The sequence below is a fragment of the Saccostrea echinata genome, unplaced genomic scaffold (assembly GCF_033153115.1).
Source record: "Saccostrea echinata isolate AGI-Se365-2 ecotype Australia unplaced genomic scaffold, CSIRO_AGI_Sech_v1 ptg000008l, whole genome shotgun sequence".
Lineage (NCBI taxonomy): Eukaryota > Metazoa > Mollusca > Bivalvia > Ostreida > Ostreidae > Saccostrea > Saccostrea echinata.
Genome location: NW_026889757.1, coordinates 2,571,947 through 2,593,741, shown reverse-complemented (window position 1 = coordinate 2,593,741; position 21,795 = coordinate 2,571,947). Strand labels below are relative to the sequence as shown.

Sequence of the window (21,795 nt, the reverse complement as noted above, 5' to 3'; positions counted from 1 at the left end):
GCCTGTATTAAAAGATTTGAATTAAAGTTTATGAAAATAACAAATTAGGAAAAGGGAAATTCTACATAAAATGTAATGATGTAACAGTTTTGATAGATTTCCGGATATATATAAGCCGACCGGATCCATATCATAATTTCAATCAACAATGGCGACCATCGGAGGCATGTGCGTCAGAACTGTCATATCGATTTCAAGAAGTTTAAGACAAAATAATTATCAAAGAGTAACATGGAATAGGTGAGCATTATAACCAGATGGTTTTTAAACGGCACGCACAATGAAGAATTTGAAATACTCTGATATATTCGCTTATTGATGTTATGTATTTCAAGGTTACGAAACGTTCGCGTTCAAGACTTTCTTTCATCATTTGTTTAATTTTTTTCTGAATTGTGAAGATATGCTAATTATTTATAAATATAATTGGAGGCATCCTCCCCAGATCTTGTTTTGAGGTGCTATAATAATGAACTTTTTTTTCAGCAGAATTTACGATGCTGTTATTGAACAGTTGCGTAAGACATTTATGAACCATGATTATATCTTTGCCGTGTAAACTTGACAATATTTAGCTTTCACAAATATTGTATAGTCAACAGTTTTTTTTTTTAATACCAGTCGGGAATGGCACCCATATCCATTCAATTTGGAAAATCATGCTGAATCTTTAAACGAAAACTAGGAATTTTCTCTCACATAAGTCTGCCACATCTATTTCATATATGGATGTTTTACTGACTACATAAGATAAGGGCAGACAAACAACTAAATTTTATAACAAACCAAATGAGTTCAGCTTTTCCATCATCAGTTTTCCTTTTATGTAGTAAAATTCTGCTATCACTTGAGTTGGCTGCATATGGTGTTTGCATCTCCCAACTTATGGGAGCATTCACGGAGTACATTTTTTTTAAACCAAGACAGACTACTGACAGATAAGTTGATGTTACAGGGATTTTAACAACCTCATTGATTTAAAGTCAGCATTTCATATATTCTATGGTTGTTATAATGACTTCGTTAACAAATTTTACCTATCATTTGGTCATTTTGGCTGACATGTTTCATACCAGCTATTAGGCCTTTGTTTAAACACTTAATTTTTATACTAAAAACTACAGAATATTTCATCTTCCTGCTAAATACATAGGACTTCATGTGGAAATGACTTGTTGACAGGTGATGCTTTCTCCTCCTGATACCCCCTCTGGAATTTCTGGAGGTCCGTGTTTTATGCCCTTTTGGCTTTTCACAGATTTGTATTGTTTGTAGATTTTATTGAGCTCAATCACTGTTCATTATCGTCACCTTTTTCATGAACAATTGACAATAATTAAAAAATTAACAATTATTAATTCATTTTTCAAGGAGTAAAATCATATTCTTTATTTTACAATGTTATATCTCTTATTAAAACTGTCATGATTTTAAAGTTGCAAATAAACTTGATAAAGTCAGACCCATGTATGCTGCTAGACTGTCTATAGCATGAATCTTGCCATATCAATGATCTCTATTTTTCGATTTAGAGAAAATTAAAATTTAAGTAACTCTCTGTGGGAAAAAAAATTAATTAATGCCTGGATCTACCAAAATAGTTTACTGCAAAAACTGATGTGGACACTGGTGCTGAAGGTAGTTTCTGTAACTATTTTGGTAATGATGAAAAAAAGAACCAACACATGAAAATAGTTAAAACCACTACAAGAATTTACATCCATTGGCCAGGGCTGTATAGTCACACATGAGAACTACAGAGACTTGTGATGATTTGGAAATTTCCAGGAGTAGAAGCCACAACTTAGTACGAGAAGTGGGAGTCATTACTAGATGATTGAGAAAGTTGTCAGTCCACTCGACTGTCATTGACTTACTGGAAATAAAAGGTAGAGGTAATATTTGCACTGGTTGACAAGGAATGATAACCTTAGATCTCAAAGGGAGAATGGTGCATGGAAAAAAAATCTGTAGACATGATTTAAGTAGAAATCAGAAGAAAAGACCAAAGGCAGTATTAAACAAAAGTCAACAAATTGTATGGACAAGATGGACTTAGCCAGAGAAAAATCTTACAAAGGATTTTAAACTAACTTGACATCTTTGCAAGCCATGTGGGCTATATATCTGCAATTTAACAGGTTGGGCACAGTTCCCTTATACAGTAAGTGTTATGCTAAAAGAGAATAGTTCCTCTTTTCAGTAATAAAACATTACTGTATAATGGGATTTTCTCTCCTTTCACCTCTGTGTTTGTGTTTGCTGTGAGTTAGAGATTAAGTGCAAGAATATTTTCTCTTCCTCTAACTATCAATAGTCTACACATTGTATGTATGCTGTAATTTTAGTCACAAATGGTGACTAGTAGTTGAAAACCCTGTTATATGGACTTTTGAACAAAGATGTAAAGGATGGACACATTCTTTATTTCATTCTCCTTTGAGGTGTATATGATTGAATACTATACTATTTTATGAACCTGGTTAAGTGGGGACCTGCAGATTACTGGGACTGTAAGCTTTGAAGAGGGATTCATCATTTCAGGATGAAGAACACCACAGAATGACAGATACCACTGAAGACATTGCAAAATTTGTTCTAGATAAAGTGAGGAGAAAATCCAGAATTGAAGCAAAAAGAGAATCAGATTATTCTTGTCAGGAAAATGGCCAGTTTATCAACATCACAGACAAGCCTCTCTCATTGTACAACATAGGAATTGTAGGTTGATCTGCACAGAAAGCAAAAAACAGGATTTCCATCAACCGATGTCTTGTTTTTCTGCATTTATCCAATTTCTGCATTGTTCATGAGCAATTCTAATTGCAGAAAATAAATCTGCATACATACATGTAGATACCAAGTTTTGGTTTTGTAATAGAGTTATCTCTCCTTGCTTGTATAGTACTGAGTATGGTGAAGTGTGTTCAGTAAGTTGTGTTCCATCTGATTTGTTTAATTTTGATATAAACAGCTTGCATCCCAATAATGTTGCAAAAAAAAAAATATATGAAATATGGTATTGCAAATATTATGGGAACTTTACCTGAAAGAAAAGTGTCCTAAGAAGTTTGTGTCTTTTAGAATTACCTGGCAGAGTAAATGTCTATCATTTCCACTAATTTGACAAAATAAGCAGCATGTTTGATCTCCAGGATTCAAATTGGAAATTTTTCAGTGTCTTAAATTGAAATAGCATTTTGGGGTTTTATTTATCAAAGTGTAGGTCTACAATCTTTCATAAATTCAAATAGGAATGAGATAAACATATCTCTATACTTTCTTATGCAAACTTTGCAGTACATTATAGCCAATGTGTTGTGTTCAGCCTTATAATTATCTTCTTCTTTTTTTCTTTACAAGACTACAGAGTGGCCAGTACTGTACCACAAACTCAGATGCAAAGGGAGACAAATCAGAAAAATCCGAAAACACAAGTGATGAATCACAGAAAGTCATAGAGAATTTAACAGCAGAAGGTGAAAAGCTGAAAACACAAGCAAATGATTTCAAGGTAAATAAAATAAATGGTAATTTGGATCAAAATGATCTTCATAATGTTTACTCTGTGCATATATTAGGGCCATTTTTAGTTATCACCCCTATTATCTTGACTAAGTCATTATAAGTTGCAGTTTTGTGGTTAATTCACTCAGTTTCACAAATTCTCAATTATTTCACATTACAAAAGAATACAGTCTGACATTTAAACAAACTTGACATCTCTTTAAACCAGTGAACCAGTGTATAATTTATTTGCAACAAGTGTGTTGAGGTTGCTAAAATTAAACAAATATAATTGCTAGTAATTCATTCTGTATTTGAGGTAAGATTTATCTCTATATTAGAAGAGGAATGATAGCAGACACCAGCAAATTGGATAAGAAAAACTCACATCAGCCTCTGGCCTCTGTTGTCAATGGATAACTTTTTTTTTTTTTCAAATTTCAGCATCTGTATCCATCCCAAAATTGCCTTAGTGCACTCAAATTCTATTAGTCAGAAATGAGATGATCAGCCTCATCATAATTAAGTTTTTGATACACCTTGTGGGTAAAGAGAAGAACAGTGACTATTTACATGGCTGTAGGAACCGGGGGGGGGGGGGGGGGGGGGGTGCCCCCCCCCAATAATTTTGCCGATATATATGTTACTATAGAAAACATTGCTACTATATGCTTGTGCCCCCTCAATAAAATGTCACAATGACCTTTTTTTTATTTTGCTTGTGTCAAGGAATTTTTGGTAGTTGATAGTGCCCACTGCCCCCTCAACTGAAAATGTATGGCTGTCCCCCCCCCCCCCCCCCCCCCCCCATCTGAAATTTCTTCCTATGGGCCTGATTTATCGTAACCACCCTTTGAAAAGAACAAAGTAAAAATAAGTTGATGAAGATAAAAAAACCAACATGAAAGAGCATTCTATCTTTTGATGGGTGGTATTTTGGTGTGGGCTTTCCCTCTGTATATGAACCCTTCTGTACATTTGTAAGTTTTTTCGTATCCCCTTGCACACTATGTGGCCAAGAACTACCGGGTATCAGACCTGTTTAGCTAATGCATGTATTGCAACCCAAAGGCTGGTCACCAAGGCCTCATTTTGGAATACTCATAGTCAAATCATGTCCAGATCATAACTTGCACACTGTGAGGCCAGGGTCCCAAAGACCATAAACTGAAAACAGACTTAAGTCCAAATTTGATTATTAATATCTTGAATTGTATTTAACAAAAATGTTTTTAAAACTTGCAAGTGAGTGTGATATATACCAACACAAACATGTGATGAAAAAATTTGTTTCTTTTTCAAAGTTACATATATTTCAATGTTGTACTAATTTGAAATTTTGACATAAGTCTGTTTTCAGTGAATTCAGTCTGTGGTCTTGGGGCCTGGGACCATTATGCTTGGTAAGTTGATACATCTTTAGGGAAGGGTATGACGTGTTACAACCTGAGAGTAGCTAGGTTACTGTGCCTCATTTTGAAATTTTATGGTTATACATGTAGTGAAATTGTTCCAGAACTTTAGGCATTTCATGTATGCTAGTGGTGTTTTTAATTGCTACACAACTTCTAGTATATCGGCAATATTGTTATTTTGTATACAGCCACCAGTATATCTGCAATATGCTGTTATTGTTAGGTTTTGAATGTTTATTTCATTTTCGTTTTTTATGCCTTGGCTGTCATGAATATGGCAGGGCCAAAAAGTGTTGTCATGGCCATCTTCCATCCTTCTGTCTGTCTGTCACACTTTGCATTCAGCTCAGTTTCAAAGAAACTATTCAAGATATCTTTATCTAACTTCATATGCTGATACATATTGATGAGAGCTAATCAAATGGGTCAACATTTTGTTACCTTGACCTTTTCTTTACACTGACCTCACTGTTCTTAAATTTTTGTTTAGCTCAGTTTTAAAGAAATAAATCAATAAATTTTTATCAAATTTCATTTGCTAATACATTTTGGTGAGTGCTGTTGAACTGCTTCATTATCTTTTGACCTTGACCTGCCTTTGACCTTGACTTCACTTTTCTTACATTTGCATTTATTTAAGTTTTTAAGAAAATATAAATTCAAGATATTTTTATATAAGCTCATGCACTGATACATAATTTGGTAAGATTTTTTAAACTGTCCAGTTTTGTTTTACCTTGACCTTCCCAATGACCTTTGACTTTACTATTTATTGTATATAACAATTTTTAAGAAACTATTCAAGAAATTTTTATCGTCTCATAAAAAATCACCTTTGTCTTGTGCAGGATTGCTAAAATTTGCTCAGAAAATTCTGGGATTATTTTGCTTTGGTCATGACTTGTAGAAAAAATATTGACTTCTGTATAGTAAACATGCATAATGTGAATATCAGATCTTACAAAGGAGTATATTGTCACTGAAAAGTTAAAACTAAAGATAATTTAAAAAAACAGTATACATGTATTTTAAAAAGTTTGTGATTATTATACTAATGAGGACAAAAGCAAGTTTATTGTCCCCAAAGACGGCTACTATTTCCCAAGGTGCAGCCAAGGAAAATAGTTGTTTTTTAGGGGGACAATAAATATAATATGCTGTTGTCTGAACAATCAGAAAATAGTTGTTTTATTATATGGAAGCATACGTTATTTGTGTCAGACTCTACATTGGATAAAGCCAGAAAAGATCCGAGATGAAATGTTGGGGAAATTGAATGCTGTTGGTGAATAGTTTCGATGACTATTTCACCATAAGCTGCTTAGAAAAATAGCAGGTTTATTTGTCTTATTTTTATATTGAAAACTACACAGAGGTATAATAAAATTAATTATTGTCTTCCCTGGAGTCTAAGCAATCATTTAACATTCCAAGCTAGATGAATATTGTTCTAAGATATCTAAGCAATCAAGTACCAAATAAATTTATGAAATGTTTTAATATAAAAAACCTTATAAAAGAAGGAATCTTGTCATGGTTTCAAAAGAAGTAGAGAACTGTTTTTAATCATTCAGCTTCAACCAGAAAAGATGTATAGAACTATGGTTGCTTTTATTTTTACATATATAAATGTATCATTTAAAAATGATTCTAATAAAAATTGGAACTATGATATTTTCATCTTAATTGGTATGTAATAAAATATCACTGAATGTCTTGCTACTAAAGAATACTGTAGTGACGATTTTTATCTTGGGCCAAAAAATAATAATCTTGTTTCCTGCTACCCGACCAACCCTATTTTTTTGCGCCTGCCCTTAAGTTTTTTTTAGTTTTAGAAGAAAAAAAATTATCGGGATTTTCTGGAATTTCATCCTTCTGTCACTGTAATAGGTTTCTGTTATAACAAAACAAGCATTTCATGAAATTCTCTGTTTAAAATATGGATTTTCATAAAATAACACTTGAGTTGAACATCAAAAGACATGAAATTTAATTTTAAAAGGCAATATTGACCTGTGACATGTTTAATTTGATCTTATATTAGTTCATATCCAAAAATGCCGTCCAAAAAAAAAAAAAAAAAAAAATAAATAAATAAATAAAATGATTTTCCTACCTATCCTATTTTTTTTACAGGCTGATAGCAGGAAACAAGACTATTATTTTTTTTGGCCTAATGGTTTGATTTTTTTAACATTCTTCTTTACACTTTGTGTTAAGTTGTCTGAATTTTAAAGGATCAATTTGCAAGATCTCTTACTTTATTCTAGCTGTTATTTCAGTAAGTAGCCAAATAAACTTTCCTTGTCCCCATGTCAGAGCTATAAGAAGCCAGCGTTCTGAAATTCCTCTCTGTCTCTGGATTTTCAGGGTGAGAGCTGGTGGTACAAAATGTCAGGAGCAGGAAAAAAACTGTTCCAACGTTTTAGAGAAGATGACAATTGGAAGGTTGGAATACTTTGAAGGCTTACGTCTAGTTAAGAGTTGTCTTTATTAGCTTATCAGAACATAATACTATACCATAATCTTACAGTTACAAATTTTGACAGATATTTTATACTGGTAATCTTTTTGTATGAACCACTATAATTTGTTTAAAAACAAATAAAACCCAGGGCAACTATATTTTGAAACTCAGAAGGTAAGGAAATATTGCTCCTTCATAAATCCCTAAATACTTAATGACATAATTGTTAAAACCCCAAAGAAGGTTATTCAGTAGTAGTTGCAGTATTTTTGATACTGAAATTTGTATGTACAGCTGACTAATAGGAAACAACACTTCAGAAGAACTAGAAAATATATGCGAGATTAGATTATTTAGCAACAGCCATAGGAAATTGATACTATATAAATGGTTCTTCCTGCAATGTTTTAAATTAATACTGATTTTTAGCTCACCGTAACAAATTTGAGGTTAAATTTTGAGGAGCAAGTCCATTCCCAAGTAACTTAAAGCCCTACCTGGACCAAACTTGCACGAATGATGCATCCACTATGATTTAGGGATGGACACTACCAGACTTGCTTCAGATGCTGGATCTGACCTACATTTTCCAGATGAGCGATCAGGTTAAAGTTTTTGGAGCAGGTCTGTTCCCAAGTAACTATAAACCTATCTGGACCAAATCTGCATGGATGGTGCATATACATGTAGGGATGGACACTACCAGACATTCTTCAGATGTTGGATCTGACCCAGGGATTTATCAGTACCTTCTCAGGGGCCGAAATTCGGCCCCATTCCCAATTGAAAATGAGTTCAGTTTTTCCCAATTTGGCAGTATTTTTTCCCAATAGGTGAACAATGCTTTTATATTTAATTATCTTGGAAAAACACAAGGAAAATTGTCAGATTGTATGTAATTTTCATCTATTTAAGTCATTTAGCAAAGCTACAGTCATAACACATGTTTAAAAACACTGTAAAAACATCGCCAACTTTTAATCCGAATTTCCTCCGTTTTTCTGAAAATGGTGATATTGTGTAATTATATAGATTTATTAAGTTATTTCTACATACTCAATTGATCTACGAGTGAATGGTAAGGAATGTAGGCATTATTTCAAATAGAAAAAAATATTTTCAATGCATTAATACATATTAAAGAGGACTTTGAGAAAATATATACTTGCAGAAGGTTTATATTTTCCAGAAACAGATTCTGTATACGTAATGACCTAAAGTGGAATCTCATACACACATGTACTACCCTAAGTTGTATAAACACTTTATACTCATTGAAGTCAATTTTACTTTTATTAGTCTGTTATTCATAATTGATCTTGTATGAAGTTGGATCATATATAATTGTCTGTTTGGTTGCCCAAATTAGAGTTCATGCTGAAATATTAAATGAATTACACCTGAATACATGATTTAAGCAACATTTTAAATTTTTCCCAATTTCATCAAAAAGCCGATAATTATTTCCCAATTCCCCAAAAATGGCATTTCCCAAAATAGGCTGATAAATCCCTGTTGACCTTTCTTTTGACCTCGACCTCACTTTTCTCAATTTGTGTTAAAATGTTGCATTATTAATATTATTACCCTCGGCAGGGCATTCATGTCCTATGGACATATTTCTAGTTTATTAAATTTTGTTCTACAGTGCAGATTACAATTTATTCTATTTATAATTATGTAAAATGGTGGTTAGTCCAACTACATGAAAGTACCCTGAAATTAAGGTGCAATGTAGAGAGGGTCCTTTAACGAAACTAGCATGGATATTTATCTAGGGAAGCACACTAAATAGGAAAAAAATTGTCTCAGATTTGCTTTAACTTATAGAATGATATCATTCATTGTGGTGAGTTTGTACGGGTAATCTTTGATTACCTTTGTATTTTGTTATGACTTTATTATCAGGTTGTTTTATGTAAAAATGTGAGGAAATGTAAAATATTATGTCTGGTCTTACTAATAGGCTTTTGTACTCTTGGTTGTAAAAGTTTGTCGTCCCACTCTCTCTTAAAATATCAGGGATGGGTATCGGCAAAAATTTCGTATCATGATATATCACGATTTTTTTCCCAAAAATATCAGGATAAATCATGATATTTTTACACACAATTTTTACTACAATTTCAAATGAATTTTCATAATATTTCTTAAAAGTATGCTTTAAAAACATAGCTTTACTTTTAATTTTTTATTTATATAATATAAAGCATGTATGGATGCCTTTGTTTAACTGTTTTCAACATTTTTTACATTTCTTGTAATTGTCTTTCAATGGTTTGAACAAATAAATGAATAATTTCCGGAATTTATAGTGATGTACCAAATACCAGTATTTTAGTCTCCGTATCAAGATACATATCACGGAATAAAAATCGCAATATACTGGTATACCGATAAAATTGTGCATCCCTATAAAATATTCTCCAAGATGTCAGTAGTGGTTATGGCAATTTCACTAAATAAATCATAGAGATTTGCAGTGATTTGAGAATATTTGCCATGTCAAACATTGCTGAGTAGAAAATTACTTGATGTTTAATTTTTAAAATCAAGTAGAATTTTTTACACAGAGTACTTTTACCTTCTTACTATTTAATATTTAGTATTCAAGGATATAACAAAAATAAATTTACTGTTTTGACAGTTTTACTTATTTACATGTAATTGGTCAATTGGATCATTTCAGATTTGAATGCTCTTCATAAGAATTTTTAGTTTGATACAAAAAAAAGTACATGTACATATACTGCAAAAAAATAATGTATTAACCGGACATTAAATTGTAACCAGTTATGATCTATTCAGACTGATTAGTTGATTAAATTTATTATATTATAAAGTTAATTTTGTTTAGATTTAAGGACATATGCAACGTGGTTTGAACTTCATTGTCTTTTTACCTGGAGTTGAAGAGTTCCAATACTTAAAGGAACTGTGTGCTACATTTTAGTGCTATATATGCTGTTGTACACTTCTTCTAAAACAAGTTTGGATAAACAAAACATGTAGAATATATGTTTAGTAATTTTTGTATATTTTTCTTTGAATTATACAAAAATTTTCATCAATTGATATCTTTTCAAGACCCCTGGTAATGTATGCTGATTTTTTGTCTAGGAACATCTGATGGCACTAAAATCTTAAATTAAGAATATCTTGAAAAATTATCAGTAGGTAAGGTACATTGCATATGTCCTTAAGATTTAAAATGCATGTGTAAAAAATTGAAATTGCAATAACATGTATTGAACTTAAAATATTTTAAGATTGTTATTTAAAATTCATCCAGGTACAATTTCAGATTTGTTATTGTAACAGAGAACATGGAACATGATTTCTTCTAAATAAATGAACCTGTTGATCTCTCTCTGGATTAAGTCATTAGAACTTCTATATGGCATTCAACTGTTGAAGTCTTCAGAATGTGTCATGATAAAAACATAAAATATGCACCCATGGTGCCTCTCTCATTGTGTTGGAGTACTCGTGCTCAACACTTCGTGCATTTAAATTTATTTATTCTCAAGTCTAGCCATAAATATTATTTAAGGCATCTATTTAGATCATAAAAACGATACAGTTAATAAAAATGGCAGTTTGGTTGTACTGTTGGGTGATTGTTTACATGTTCACAGTTTTAATTGTTGGAATTAAACACTAGAATACACGTGTAACTGAGTACATTTTACTGAAGTTGGCAGAGTGCTGTGTCGGAATTTAGAAGATTACATGTACCCTATGTTGTATACTGTTCATAATGACTAACAATAGTGAAGGCAGCATCTCTCTCTCTCTCTCTCTCTCTCTCTCTCTCTCTGTGGAAGTATCTAGTAGGACTTGAGGTGTCTTTGTTATAGAGCTAGGGCTTAATATCCATTGCATGCAGGGTTGGTAAAGGGATCGAGTCCAAATTGCAAGAGCTAGGTTCACTTTATCCATAAAATGGCCCTGTGCATATACCAATTAAATGATCAAGTCCCAATGTCCCATTTCAAACACCAGTATAAAGTAGAGACTTGGTGCTTTCATTTTCTATTATTTTCTATTATTACATTCTATAACAATACTTTCATTATATAATTAAACATTTTAGATCAGAGGTTGGAGCCTATGCAAAATATTAAAAAACAACTTAAATCTTTGGCCATTTTGGAAGAAATTTTTAAGTCTAGATTTGAAGATAATGTTGCAATTCATGACGTCATTTTTAACAGATATGCAGTCACTTAGGGTCCAAGGAAAAATTTAATTTATTTTCAACTAAAACTCTGCATCTTTAATTTTTCACCATTTATGTCACTACATGCATGACCTCAATTTTTTATTTCATTTTTTGAAATTACACAATTCTTCTAACTGATCAGCACTGAATTTATAAAAAGCTTGATACAAGAAAATTTTATATTGGTTGTTAAGATTTTTTATACCTAGAATGTGATATTTTATTAGACTAAGTGCAAAAAAAGTCACACAAAAATTTACAAGCATTTATTAGCAACATTTTTTCAATGATATATTTATTTAATCTATTTTTTTCATGAAATCAGATGATATAATTTATTGCTATGATTACATTTGATAAGATATAATTGAGATGAAAGTGATTTATGTATCAAGTTAAGATTTAAGTGCTCAAAACTTAGGTCAAGTTTATTGTTCTGTTAATAAGTAATAAGCACACTGACCCCAAATTTTCTTTGCAATATTGATTTATGCTATATGTAATGAGTAGATATCCAAAACAATACTTCTTAAGAAATCCTTCATACAACCCATGCTGGGAGTAACAACTTTAAATATCTTCATGTAATGTTTTGTTTATGAATTGACACAGTTAAAAGTACATGTAGTAATATGTGATATTTACGAAAGTTTGATTATAATGCAAAAACCCCCATCATTGTTAAATGCTTTCAAAATTGGAAATGGTAAGCCAATTGACAAGAGGTGATTATCTTGTTTGTTAATATAATTTATGGTAATGGGCAAACATTAAGAAGTACATGTATACATTGTGTTCAGACAATAATTATTTGTTTTTTTCTTCACAATTTTATCATATTATTTGTTCAAATCATTGCCCCTGGGGGTAAGGATGGGCTATAAAAGGGAATCAGTTTTTACATTGAAAAATATAGGAAAAATTTTAAAATCTTCTCAAGAACCACTAGTCCAGAATAGATGAAAGTAATGGGAAAGATTCCTGAGGTGGTGCAGATTCTAAATTGCTCAAATCATGGCCCTTAGGGATAGGGTGGGGCCATAATAAGGAATTAAAGTTTTACTTTGAAAGATGTAGGATTTTTTTTTAAAATTTTCTTCTCACAAACCACTGGGCAAGAAATGGTGAAACCTACCAGTATGTGGAAGCTTCCTCCCTGAGTTAGTGTAGATTCTAAATTGTTCAGATCATGGCCCTTGGGGGTAGGGTGGGGCAACAGTACTAGTAGGGAATCAAAGTACATGTATTACATTGAAATATAAAGGAAAAATCTTTAAAATCTTCTGAAGAACCACTAGCTATATATATATATATATATATATATATATATATATATATATATATATATATATATATATATATATATAGGCCAGAAAAGATGAAACTTCAGTGAAATCTTCCTGAGGTAGTTTAGATTATAAATTGAGTTTCCAATCATCCATCTTTGTCATTTTTTTTCAATTTAAATAATGAAGAAAACATTTTCAGTCATTTATTTTAATTGTGCAGTAATGCTTACAAAAAATTGTTAAGATAAATTATTTACATTATAAAAATATGTTTTCTTTATAAAGATCAATAATAAATGAGTTAAATAACAAATAATGTTGATATACTGCATGTTGAGCATTTTCTACCCAGATTTTTAATTGGAATTAAATCACAAATTTTCATAAATTCATCTAACTTTTTTGAGGGGTTGGGGGAAGGGGGTTGGTTCTTAAAGTGTTTAAAAATTGAGGTACCATACTCAGTTGTGGAAGTTTTTGCAAGACTTCCAAATTTTCAAAACTTCTCCCTTATTTTATTTGTTGGAGTCTCCTCAAATTTTTATGCTGAGTTGGTCCCTGAAATTGTAGTTTATTTTTTATTCATATGTTTTAAACAAAACATGTAAACAGGAAACAAATTCTGTGAATGCATAAAGCATTCTCGTCTGGCCCGTAGGAAGCATTTTCACTTTGAGAAGGCACAACCATACATTTTCAGGGGGGGGGGGGGGGGGGGTCTATCAACTACCAAAATTTCTTGACAAGGAGAAAAAAAGGTCATCAGGGGACTCAAGCATATAGAAGTATGTTTTTTATAGTATTCTATTTATTGGCAAAATAATTGGGGGAGGGGGGCACAGCTCCCAATGCCCCTCTCCCCCTTCACAATTCCTACGGCCAATTGCTCATAGATGACAAAGCTGGTATGGTATCATGAAAAAGAGGTGTTTGAATGAAATAAATACTCATAGTATATGCTGATTGTTTTTCTATCCTGACATTGTGTGCATGTGCCTGCATTTCTATCATCAAAAACGAAAGCTTCATCTTATTTTCATTTTTCCTGTCCAACCCTAATATTTAGGGAAAAAATCTGTAAACCAAGAAATTAAAAAAATTGTGGCCTAAGATAGCTAGGTCTTAGAAGATAGTCATAAGAAATGTTTTAATTAAGAAATATTTTAAGAAATATCTTCAGGATCGATATATTTGCTGATTATGCTGCGGTATCAGCCATTTTTTCCAAACTCCTCTGGTATTATTCATCAAAATTATCATAAAATTTTTACCAGCTAACCCCCTATTATCTATTCAGTAATACCCGCACTAAGGTGTTTTCCTCTGAATGCACACTCCTTCATATTGGGCTTACCAAGGAAAAAGTCAAAATAATTCTATAAGAACTGCGAACGATAGCATTCAATTTGTTCTCCCGCCTACCTTTAGGTCAATTTTCAAAAGTTAACATATTTGGATGATTTTTATATTTATATAAATATTTATATGAATTTTCATAAAACATTACTTCTTTGGGAAAACAAAGAGAGATAACTCTATAATTTGGGTAAAATTTGTGTTTTTCACTATAGAAATCAACGGAAAACGGAAAATATTTTTAAAACATCTAAAATTTTTACCAGCTAACCCCCTATTATCTATTCAGTAATACCCGCACTAAGGTGTTTTCCTCTGAATGCACACTCCTTCATATTGGGCTTACCAAGGAAAAAGTCAAAATAATTCTATAAGAACTGCGAACGATAGCATTCAATTTGTTCTCCCGCCTACCTTTAGGTCAATTTTCAAAAGTTAACATATTTGGATGATTTTTATATTTATATAAATATTTATATGAATTTTCATAAAACATTACTTCTTTGGGAAAACAAAGAGAGATAACTCTATAATTTGGGTAAAATTTGTGTTTTTCACTATAGAAATCAACGGAAAACGGAAAATATTTTTAAAACATCTCCCTCCCCCCCCCCCCCCCCCCCCCCCCCCCCCCGTGCAACAAAAATTCCTTTTACAGGTAATATGAATTGTCATTTCACAAATTCATACCTAAGCTTTTTGTGTTTAACGGGGGGAAGGGGGGGGCATAATTTATGTTTACAGACAAAAAACTACAAAAATGCTTATTTTTCCACCAATTTCAAAGGGTTTTACAACTAAAATATTGTATTTTAGTAATGATATATGTTTAATTTTATATGCGTAAAACATAAGAAAACATTTTAGGAACATTTATTCATATCCAAGAATATTTTAAAATGTGTTGATGCTTTAAAGCTCGATTTCAATGAAAAATATCATCTAACCCCCCCTTCCCCCCTTATTTTAAGAGCTGGTATTAGGGGGTAGTTAACTATTTAACACTGGCATTAAAATTATCAGTCAATTACCATTGAACTGTTCTTTACACTCAACAAAGATTTCATGGTCAAATTGCCATTAGTATTGATTTAATTGGGTGTAAAATGTAGGCGGGAATCGAAAGTTAGCGTGCGTAGTTCTTTACACAGTACATGTACATGTATTCGTCGATTCGAGCATAAAATGCTCAGGTGATCATGTGATCTATGAGCCTCTTATTGGTATTTCCTTTAATTAATTCATTACCAGTCTGAAATAACAGAATTTAATTAATGATGTAAATTAGGTTTTGATAAAAGGGGGGACATAAATTTTTGGCCCATAATTGGAACTTTTTTAATTTATTTTCTCAACAACAAATAATATTATTTTAGTAAAAGCGTTTTGATGAATTTCTCAAAATGTGCCAACTTTTTTTTAGTATTTGATTAGGCAAAAACCTCCTTGAAAAGCCATACCCAATCAATTTTGTCTCCCCCCCCCCCCAACACACACACACAAATTGCCTGTTTTTGGAAATATGCCTAGATGGCAAAGCTACGTTAAAACATCATTTGTTATGATAATTTAAAATTTGTTCTTGTACTGTACATGTATGTGAACACCTTTTTGAAAATTTCTACATCACATTGGGCTTGCATTTTTATTTGCTTCTGTAAATCAGTATATAGTCCTATTTAAATGACTCTGCAAATTCCTGGGGGGTGGGGGGGGGGGAGGTTCCAATCTCCCTAGCCGCTTCCTGTCCCTGAAATGACAAATGATCATGTGACTCCAAAATAGTAGAAAACTTTTCCATTTGACTACACATAAATTTTGTTTCTTGTGTTATTATGTTATGTACATCTAATGGTTTAAGGTTATGAACCCCTGGAGGTCATCCCCACTCTCTTAATGAACTGGAAATGTTCACAATATGACTACATCAAATTAAATAAAAGTGCCTCAATGATAAGATTGCTTGACATTTCATTCATGAATTTGGGTCAACCTATGTACCCTCCTAGAATTAGGAATGAAAATCATTCAATGAGATGGACCATTAAACTATTTGTATATATTCACATTTTTTATGTCAAAACAAAGTATTAGCTACATGAACAAACAGGGGTCTGGGAAGGGGAAGGGGCAAGGGGACGGAGTTATCTCTTTACGTCTTAATTGTTGAAAACTCCTAAAATGAATGTTAACCTCAAATCCGACTTATACGTCTTCATTATTTTTAAGTGGTGACACTCCATTTGAGTAAAAATTCCTGAGAGGGACATTTAACAACAAACAAACATTAATGACTTCAAAAACACAATATACATGTACATGTTTATTAGTCAACGGATATACATGTATTCATATCTCTAGTTCTCCCTTGAATCAGAAATGAATGATATTTATAAATATTTTAAGAATGATTAAGCGTTGAAAAGGTTGTGCATCTTAAAATTGACTAAGCTCTGTGGTTGAATTAGCTATACCAGTTTAGCTTATTTTGCTACTCAAAGCACCTTGATTAACTATTTTTAATCATACTGTTTTCTGAAATGTGCAGTTTTTTCAACATGGATACAAGTCATACATTTTCAGCTTCTGAAAACAATGCATGAAAAAAACTGCTTTTCAAATACTGTAACTCTTTCCAAGTACTTGTGATCATAAGTTTTAAGTTCACTTGAGTTTTTCTGGTTTTATGATCACATTTTGTCATCGATCTGTCCGCATGTAAACTTTTCACATTTTTGTCTTCTTCACTAGAACCACTGGGCCAACTTCAACCAACCTTGCCACAAAGCATCTTCGGGTAAAGGGGATTCAAGTTTGTTCAAAAGAAGGGTCACACCCTCTTTCAAGGGGGGAATCAAGAATTAGTGAAAATTTGGTGGTATCATTTAAAAGAGTGTTATCAAGAACCACTGACTGGGCCCAAAAAGTTGAAACTTTCTTTACATGGACTTAGTGTAGATTCAAATTTGTTCAAATTATGACCCACTGGGGTAGGGTGGGGCGACATATGGGGATCCAATGATTAACATAGAAAAATGCAGGGGATTTTTTCCATCATAAATCTTCTTCTCAAGAACAGCAAGGGCATTATTGTCATCCATTTTCGCAAAACCTAGGGGACATTAAATCTCATTTGTCTGTCAGCCTGTCCATTTGTCAGTCTGTCCATCTGTCACAATTAATTTAACCTTGGTCACAACTTTTGAATGATAAGAGATGGGGCTTTCATATTTCACATGTACATTACTTACAAGAACTTCCTAAACATACTATGATTTTTGAACCCATGACCTTGACCTTGAAGTTTGAGCTACTTTTCAAAAAATTTAACATTATTTTAAATTGATCATTTTGAAATAGAAAAGATAGGGCATTCATATTATACGTGATATAACCTGTGACAAGACTTTTCTAAATATATCATGACTTTTGACACTGTGTCAGACATTGACCTTGAAGTTTAATATACTTTTCAAAAATGTTATATTTCCTTATAACTTTTGATTGAGAAGAGATAGGACTTTCATATTTGACATGTACATTACCTGTAACAATATGTTTCTGAGCATGCTATGATTTTTTACCCCTTGACCTTGATGTTTTACCTAATTTTCAAAATTTTAACTTTGGTGATTACTTTTGAATGACATATGATAGGGTGTGCATATTTGAAACAATATGTCATAAATAATGGCATCCCATCCACTAGGACATGGAAAGCAGGGGACCACAATTCTTTGAATTTGCTTGTTAGTAATTTTGATATGGAAACATCCTCATATAGTGTGGATTCAAGTTTTTTATGCCCTGCCATGGCCGAGGCATATAGTGTTTGTCATGACCGACTTCAATCAAACTTCATAGCGGATACATTCTGATGTAAGCTTTTCAACTGCATCAACCTTTTTGACCTTGACCTTTCCTTTGACCTTGACCTCACTTTTCTTAAATTAGTGTCTAGATCAGTTTTCAATAAACAATTCAAGATATATTTATCAAACTTCATATGCTGATATATACTGCTGAGAGCTATCAATTGCATTAACTTTTTTGACTTTGACTTTTCCTTTGACCTTGACCTCACTTTTTTTAAATTAATGTTTTAAATACTGTAGATTCCTTATTTTCGCGAGTACTTGTATTCGCGAAATGACTCTTTGACATCAAATCGCTAGAACAATAATTCGCGAGTGGACGTTTGATGAAGAGATTTTACATTGATTTAATCACCATAAAAATAAAAGCGAGTAATTTTATTTCGCGAGTGGTGCTTCTCGAGTAATTACGCGATAATTAATTCCTCGCGTATATTAAGGAATCCACAGTAAACCATTGATGATATTTTTATCAAACTTCATATGCTAATAGTAAATACATACTGATATAAGCTTTTCAACTGAATCAACATTTTGACCTCAACTGCACATCTACAGGACAACATCAACCATCTCCCAAAAGATGATTAGGCTACTGTGTAAAATGTAAGAGGAGTTCAGGGAACCAGGGGCTTTTTGCATTAAAAAACGTCATTTTTCAACCCCCATTTGACCCCTAGGGTGAAAATGAAAATTCCGAAACCTTACTGCACATTTACATGACACCACCAACTACCTCCCAAAAGATGATTAGGCTACTGTGTAAAATGTAAGAGGAGTTCAGGGAACCAGGGGCTCTTTGCATAAAAAACGTCATTTTTCGACCCATTTGACCCCCAGGGTGAAAATGAAAATTCCGAAACCTTACTGCACATCTGCATGACACCACCAACCATCTCCCAAAAAATGATTAGGCTACTGTGTAAAATGTAAGAGGAGTTCTGGGAACCAGGGGCTTTTTGCATAAAAAACGTCATTTTTTGACCCCCATTTGACCCCCAGGGTGAAAATGAAAATTCCGAAACCTTACTGCACATCTGCATGACACCACCAACCATCTCCCAAAAAATGATTAGGCTACTGTGTAAAATGTAAGAGGAGTTTGAGAAAGAAAAGTGTGACAGACGGACGGACGGACAGACATGAGTAACAATATACCCAAACTTTCTTTAGAAAGTGCGGGTATAAAAATCTTCTACAAATTTGAAGAACAGTATAGCCAAGGTGATTTGGGTGAGCATTGTGGTCAACGAGCCTCTAGTTATATTATACACCATGCAGTCTTACTGGAATTAAAGCATCATGCATGCCATCTAAACAGAAACAAACGTGTATATATTGTGTAAATTACAAAAAAAATGGTTTGTTAAAGACAATTATTTAAAATTAGTCTGGTTAGACTTTACCATTTAATGAGTACTGCATGTGAAAGATTATTTTGAGTATTTGATCATACTTTAATATGCTGTGGTATTATCTTATACGCCCACGAAATGATCAAGAATGAAAGAGAAAAAACGGGAGATGATGACGAGTCTGAACATGCAAGGTGTTATGTACTAGCATTATGACTTAATTCACTCTTGTCATGTCTAAGTTAAAAGATTGGGGTATGATTGTTAGATACATTAAACATTTCACAGGATGCCAGGGTGTACTTTTCCCCCTAAAAATTGTCTGGGGCAGATGAAAAACATCCCAGACGACGTAAACATGACATAACAGACACTGTAGCAGTAAAAGATGCTTAAGGAAGTAAATTAATTCAAAAGCTGTGAAATCCAAATATTCTGTCTAAGTCCTGAAATGATGTCGCTACCAGATAAGTCATGTTTTGTAATTCAAGATGAAAGATATGTGATGAGCTACCTCAGCTGGAACTGAACAGAGACTATTGATTTTATTGAATCAACCAAAGAAAATTGCTTGTTGATCAGAAATACTTGTCTGACCTTTCACTGCTTCTGATTATCTGTGGGTTTTGTGGTTCAAAATTGCAGGTTTAATTAAGACCCATAAAGTTTGCAAAAAATAACAATGTGTTTTTGAATTTACTAGGCAGAAGTATATCTTCAATTTTGAAATTCTTAATGATTGATTAAATTTCTTTGCAGGACAAATACATGAGGGCTCTTGCAGAGACCGAGAATGTTAGACAGCGTATGTCAAAGCAAGTCACTGACACTAAACTTTTCGGAATTCAAGGATTCTGCAAAGATCTTTTGGAAGTGGCTGACATCTTACAACAGGCAACACAAAGCATACCAGAGGAAGAATTGAAGAAGAATAAGCATCTGGAAGACCTGTTTAATGGATTGGTGATGACAGAGGCACAACTTCAAAAAGTATTCCTGAAGCATGGACTTGAACAAATTATTCCCCAGAAAGGGGAGAAGTTTGATCCCCACCTCCATGAGGCATTGTTTCAAGTTCCAGCAGAAGACCCTAAAATGGCCTCCAGTGTTGCCACTCTTGAAAAATTAGGATATAAACTGCATGAGAGAACCTTGCGCCCAGCACTTGTCGGAGTGTTTAAGTCTTGATACTAAGGGACCAACTTCATTGCAACATCATCTTTGTGTTGCCTGCAACACATGGCAGATATAGGGATTGCTTAATCTGTTTTCTGTCTTAATCAAGTCATACAATGTAGCAGAAAATTACTGTATTACAGATTTTTAACACCTATTAAAAATTCTTCACTGCAAGGTGCTCAAGGTAAAAATGCTACCACATCTATTTCTTTCTCTTTTTTGAGGGAAATTTATGATGCATTTAAACCATGCCTGTAGTGGCATATTGTTTTTAAAATGAAAGTTATGTCATTCTTTCTGAAATAAAGAGGATAAAACTAAATTGCTGGCCATAAACATATACCGGGTATGTATAATAACAAACTGTCCTGATGATAAAGCTTTTGCAGGTGACATCCTTTCATACATGTGAGTTGTGCATACATTTCATCTGGTCATTTCTTCATAAATAGTCTACATTGTGTTCCTGTTGAGGAAAAACAAAGATGATTGTTTTCTGTGACTGGACTGACCCATTTGAATAATCCCTTTATGATAATAATTTTTTTAAATTAAAGTTGATATATAAAGAGAAGGGTTAAATCAAAATGATGATAATATATATAATTAGCCTACTTACCAAATCTGCAAACCATGTTACGGAAAACAAACATTTTTTTGAATTGCATGATAGGAAGTTGAAACCTATTTTCTTGTGATAAATGGAACAATTAGGTGTATGTTAATCTAATTTGACACGATTTGAGGCCTGTGATTATGTTCTGAAAATAAAATGATTTCTGTATGCTTAACAAATGTCAATTATAGAGTGTTTTATGGAGCTAAACATATCAAATTTTTTTTGAAGAACTTGCTATACTCTAAAAATCTTCCAATTTATTATACACTTTGGGGGATTTAAATGTAAATTTTTGTTGAGATGCAACCAAGTCTTTTTAATTGTCTCCTGTTTTTGTTGGGGATATTGATTTAGGTCTGTCTGTCCATGCTATCTGTTGTTCTGTCTGTGTGTACAACACTATTGTTTCCTTATGATGTTTCGAAAAGCCTTTGAGTTTTTGCAATGAAGGGAGATAGGTGAATAAGGCATGTAGAATGCCTTTTGCTTCAGATATGTAAAAAAA

General features: G+C 32.7%; 1 protein-coding gene across 2 annotated transcripts; it reads left to right on the top strand.

The window, feature by feature from the left end:
* The first annotated feature begins 140 nt into the window (after nt 1-140).
* LOC133181250 (grpE protein homolog 1, mitochondrial-like) lies at nt 141-21,466 on the top strand. 2 transcript variants are annotated; one of them, XM_061315784.1, is made up of 4 exons: nt 141-240; nt 3,364-3,514; nt 7,296-7,373; nt 20,252-21,466. In XM_061315784.1, exons 1-4 carry the CDS (start codon nt 149-151, stop codon nt 20,678-20,680), a joined length of 750 nt encoding a protein of 249 aa, XP_061171768.1. In that variant the 5' UTR covers nt 141-148; the 3' UTR covers nt 20,681-21,466. The 2 variants fall into 2 exon arrangements, with proteins under 2 accessions (XP_061171768.1, XP_061171769.1); XM_061315785.1 differs by lacking the exon at nt 7,296-7,373.
* Nucleotides 21,467-21,795: the final 329 nt, after the last annotated feature.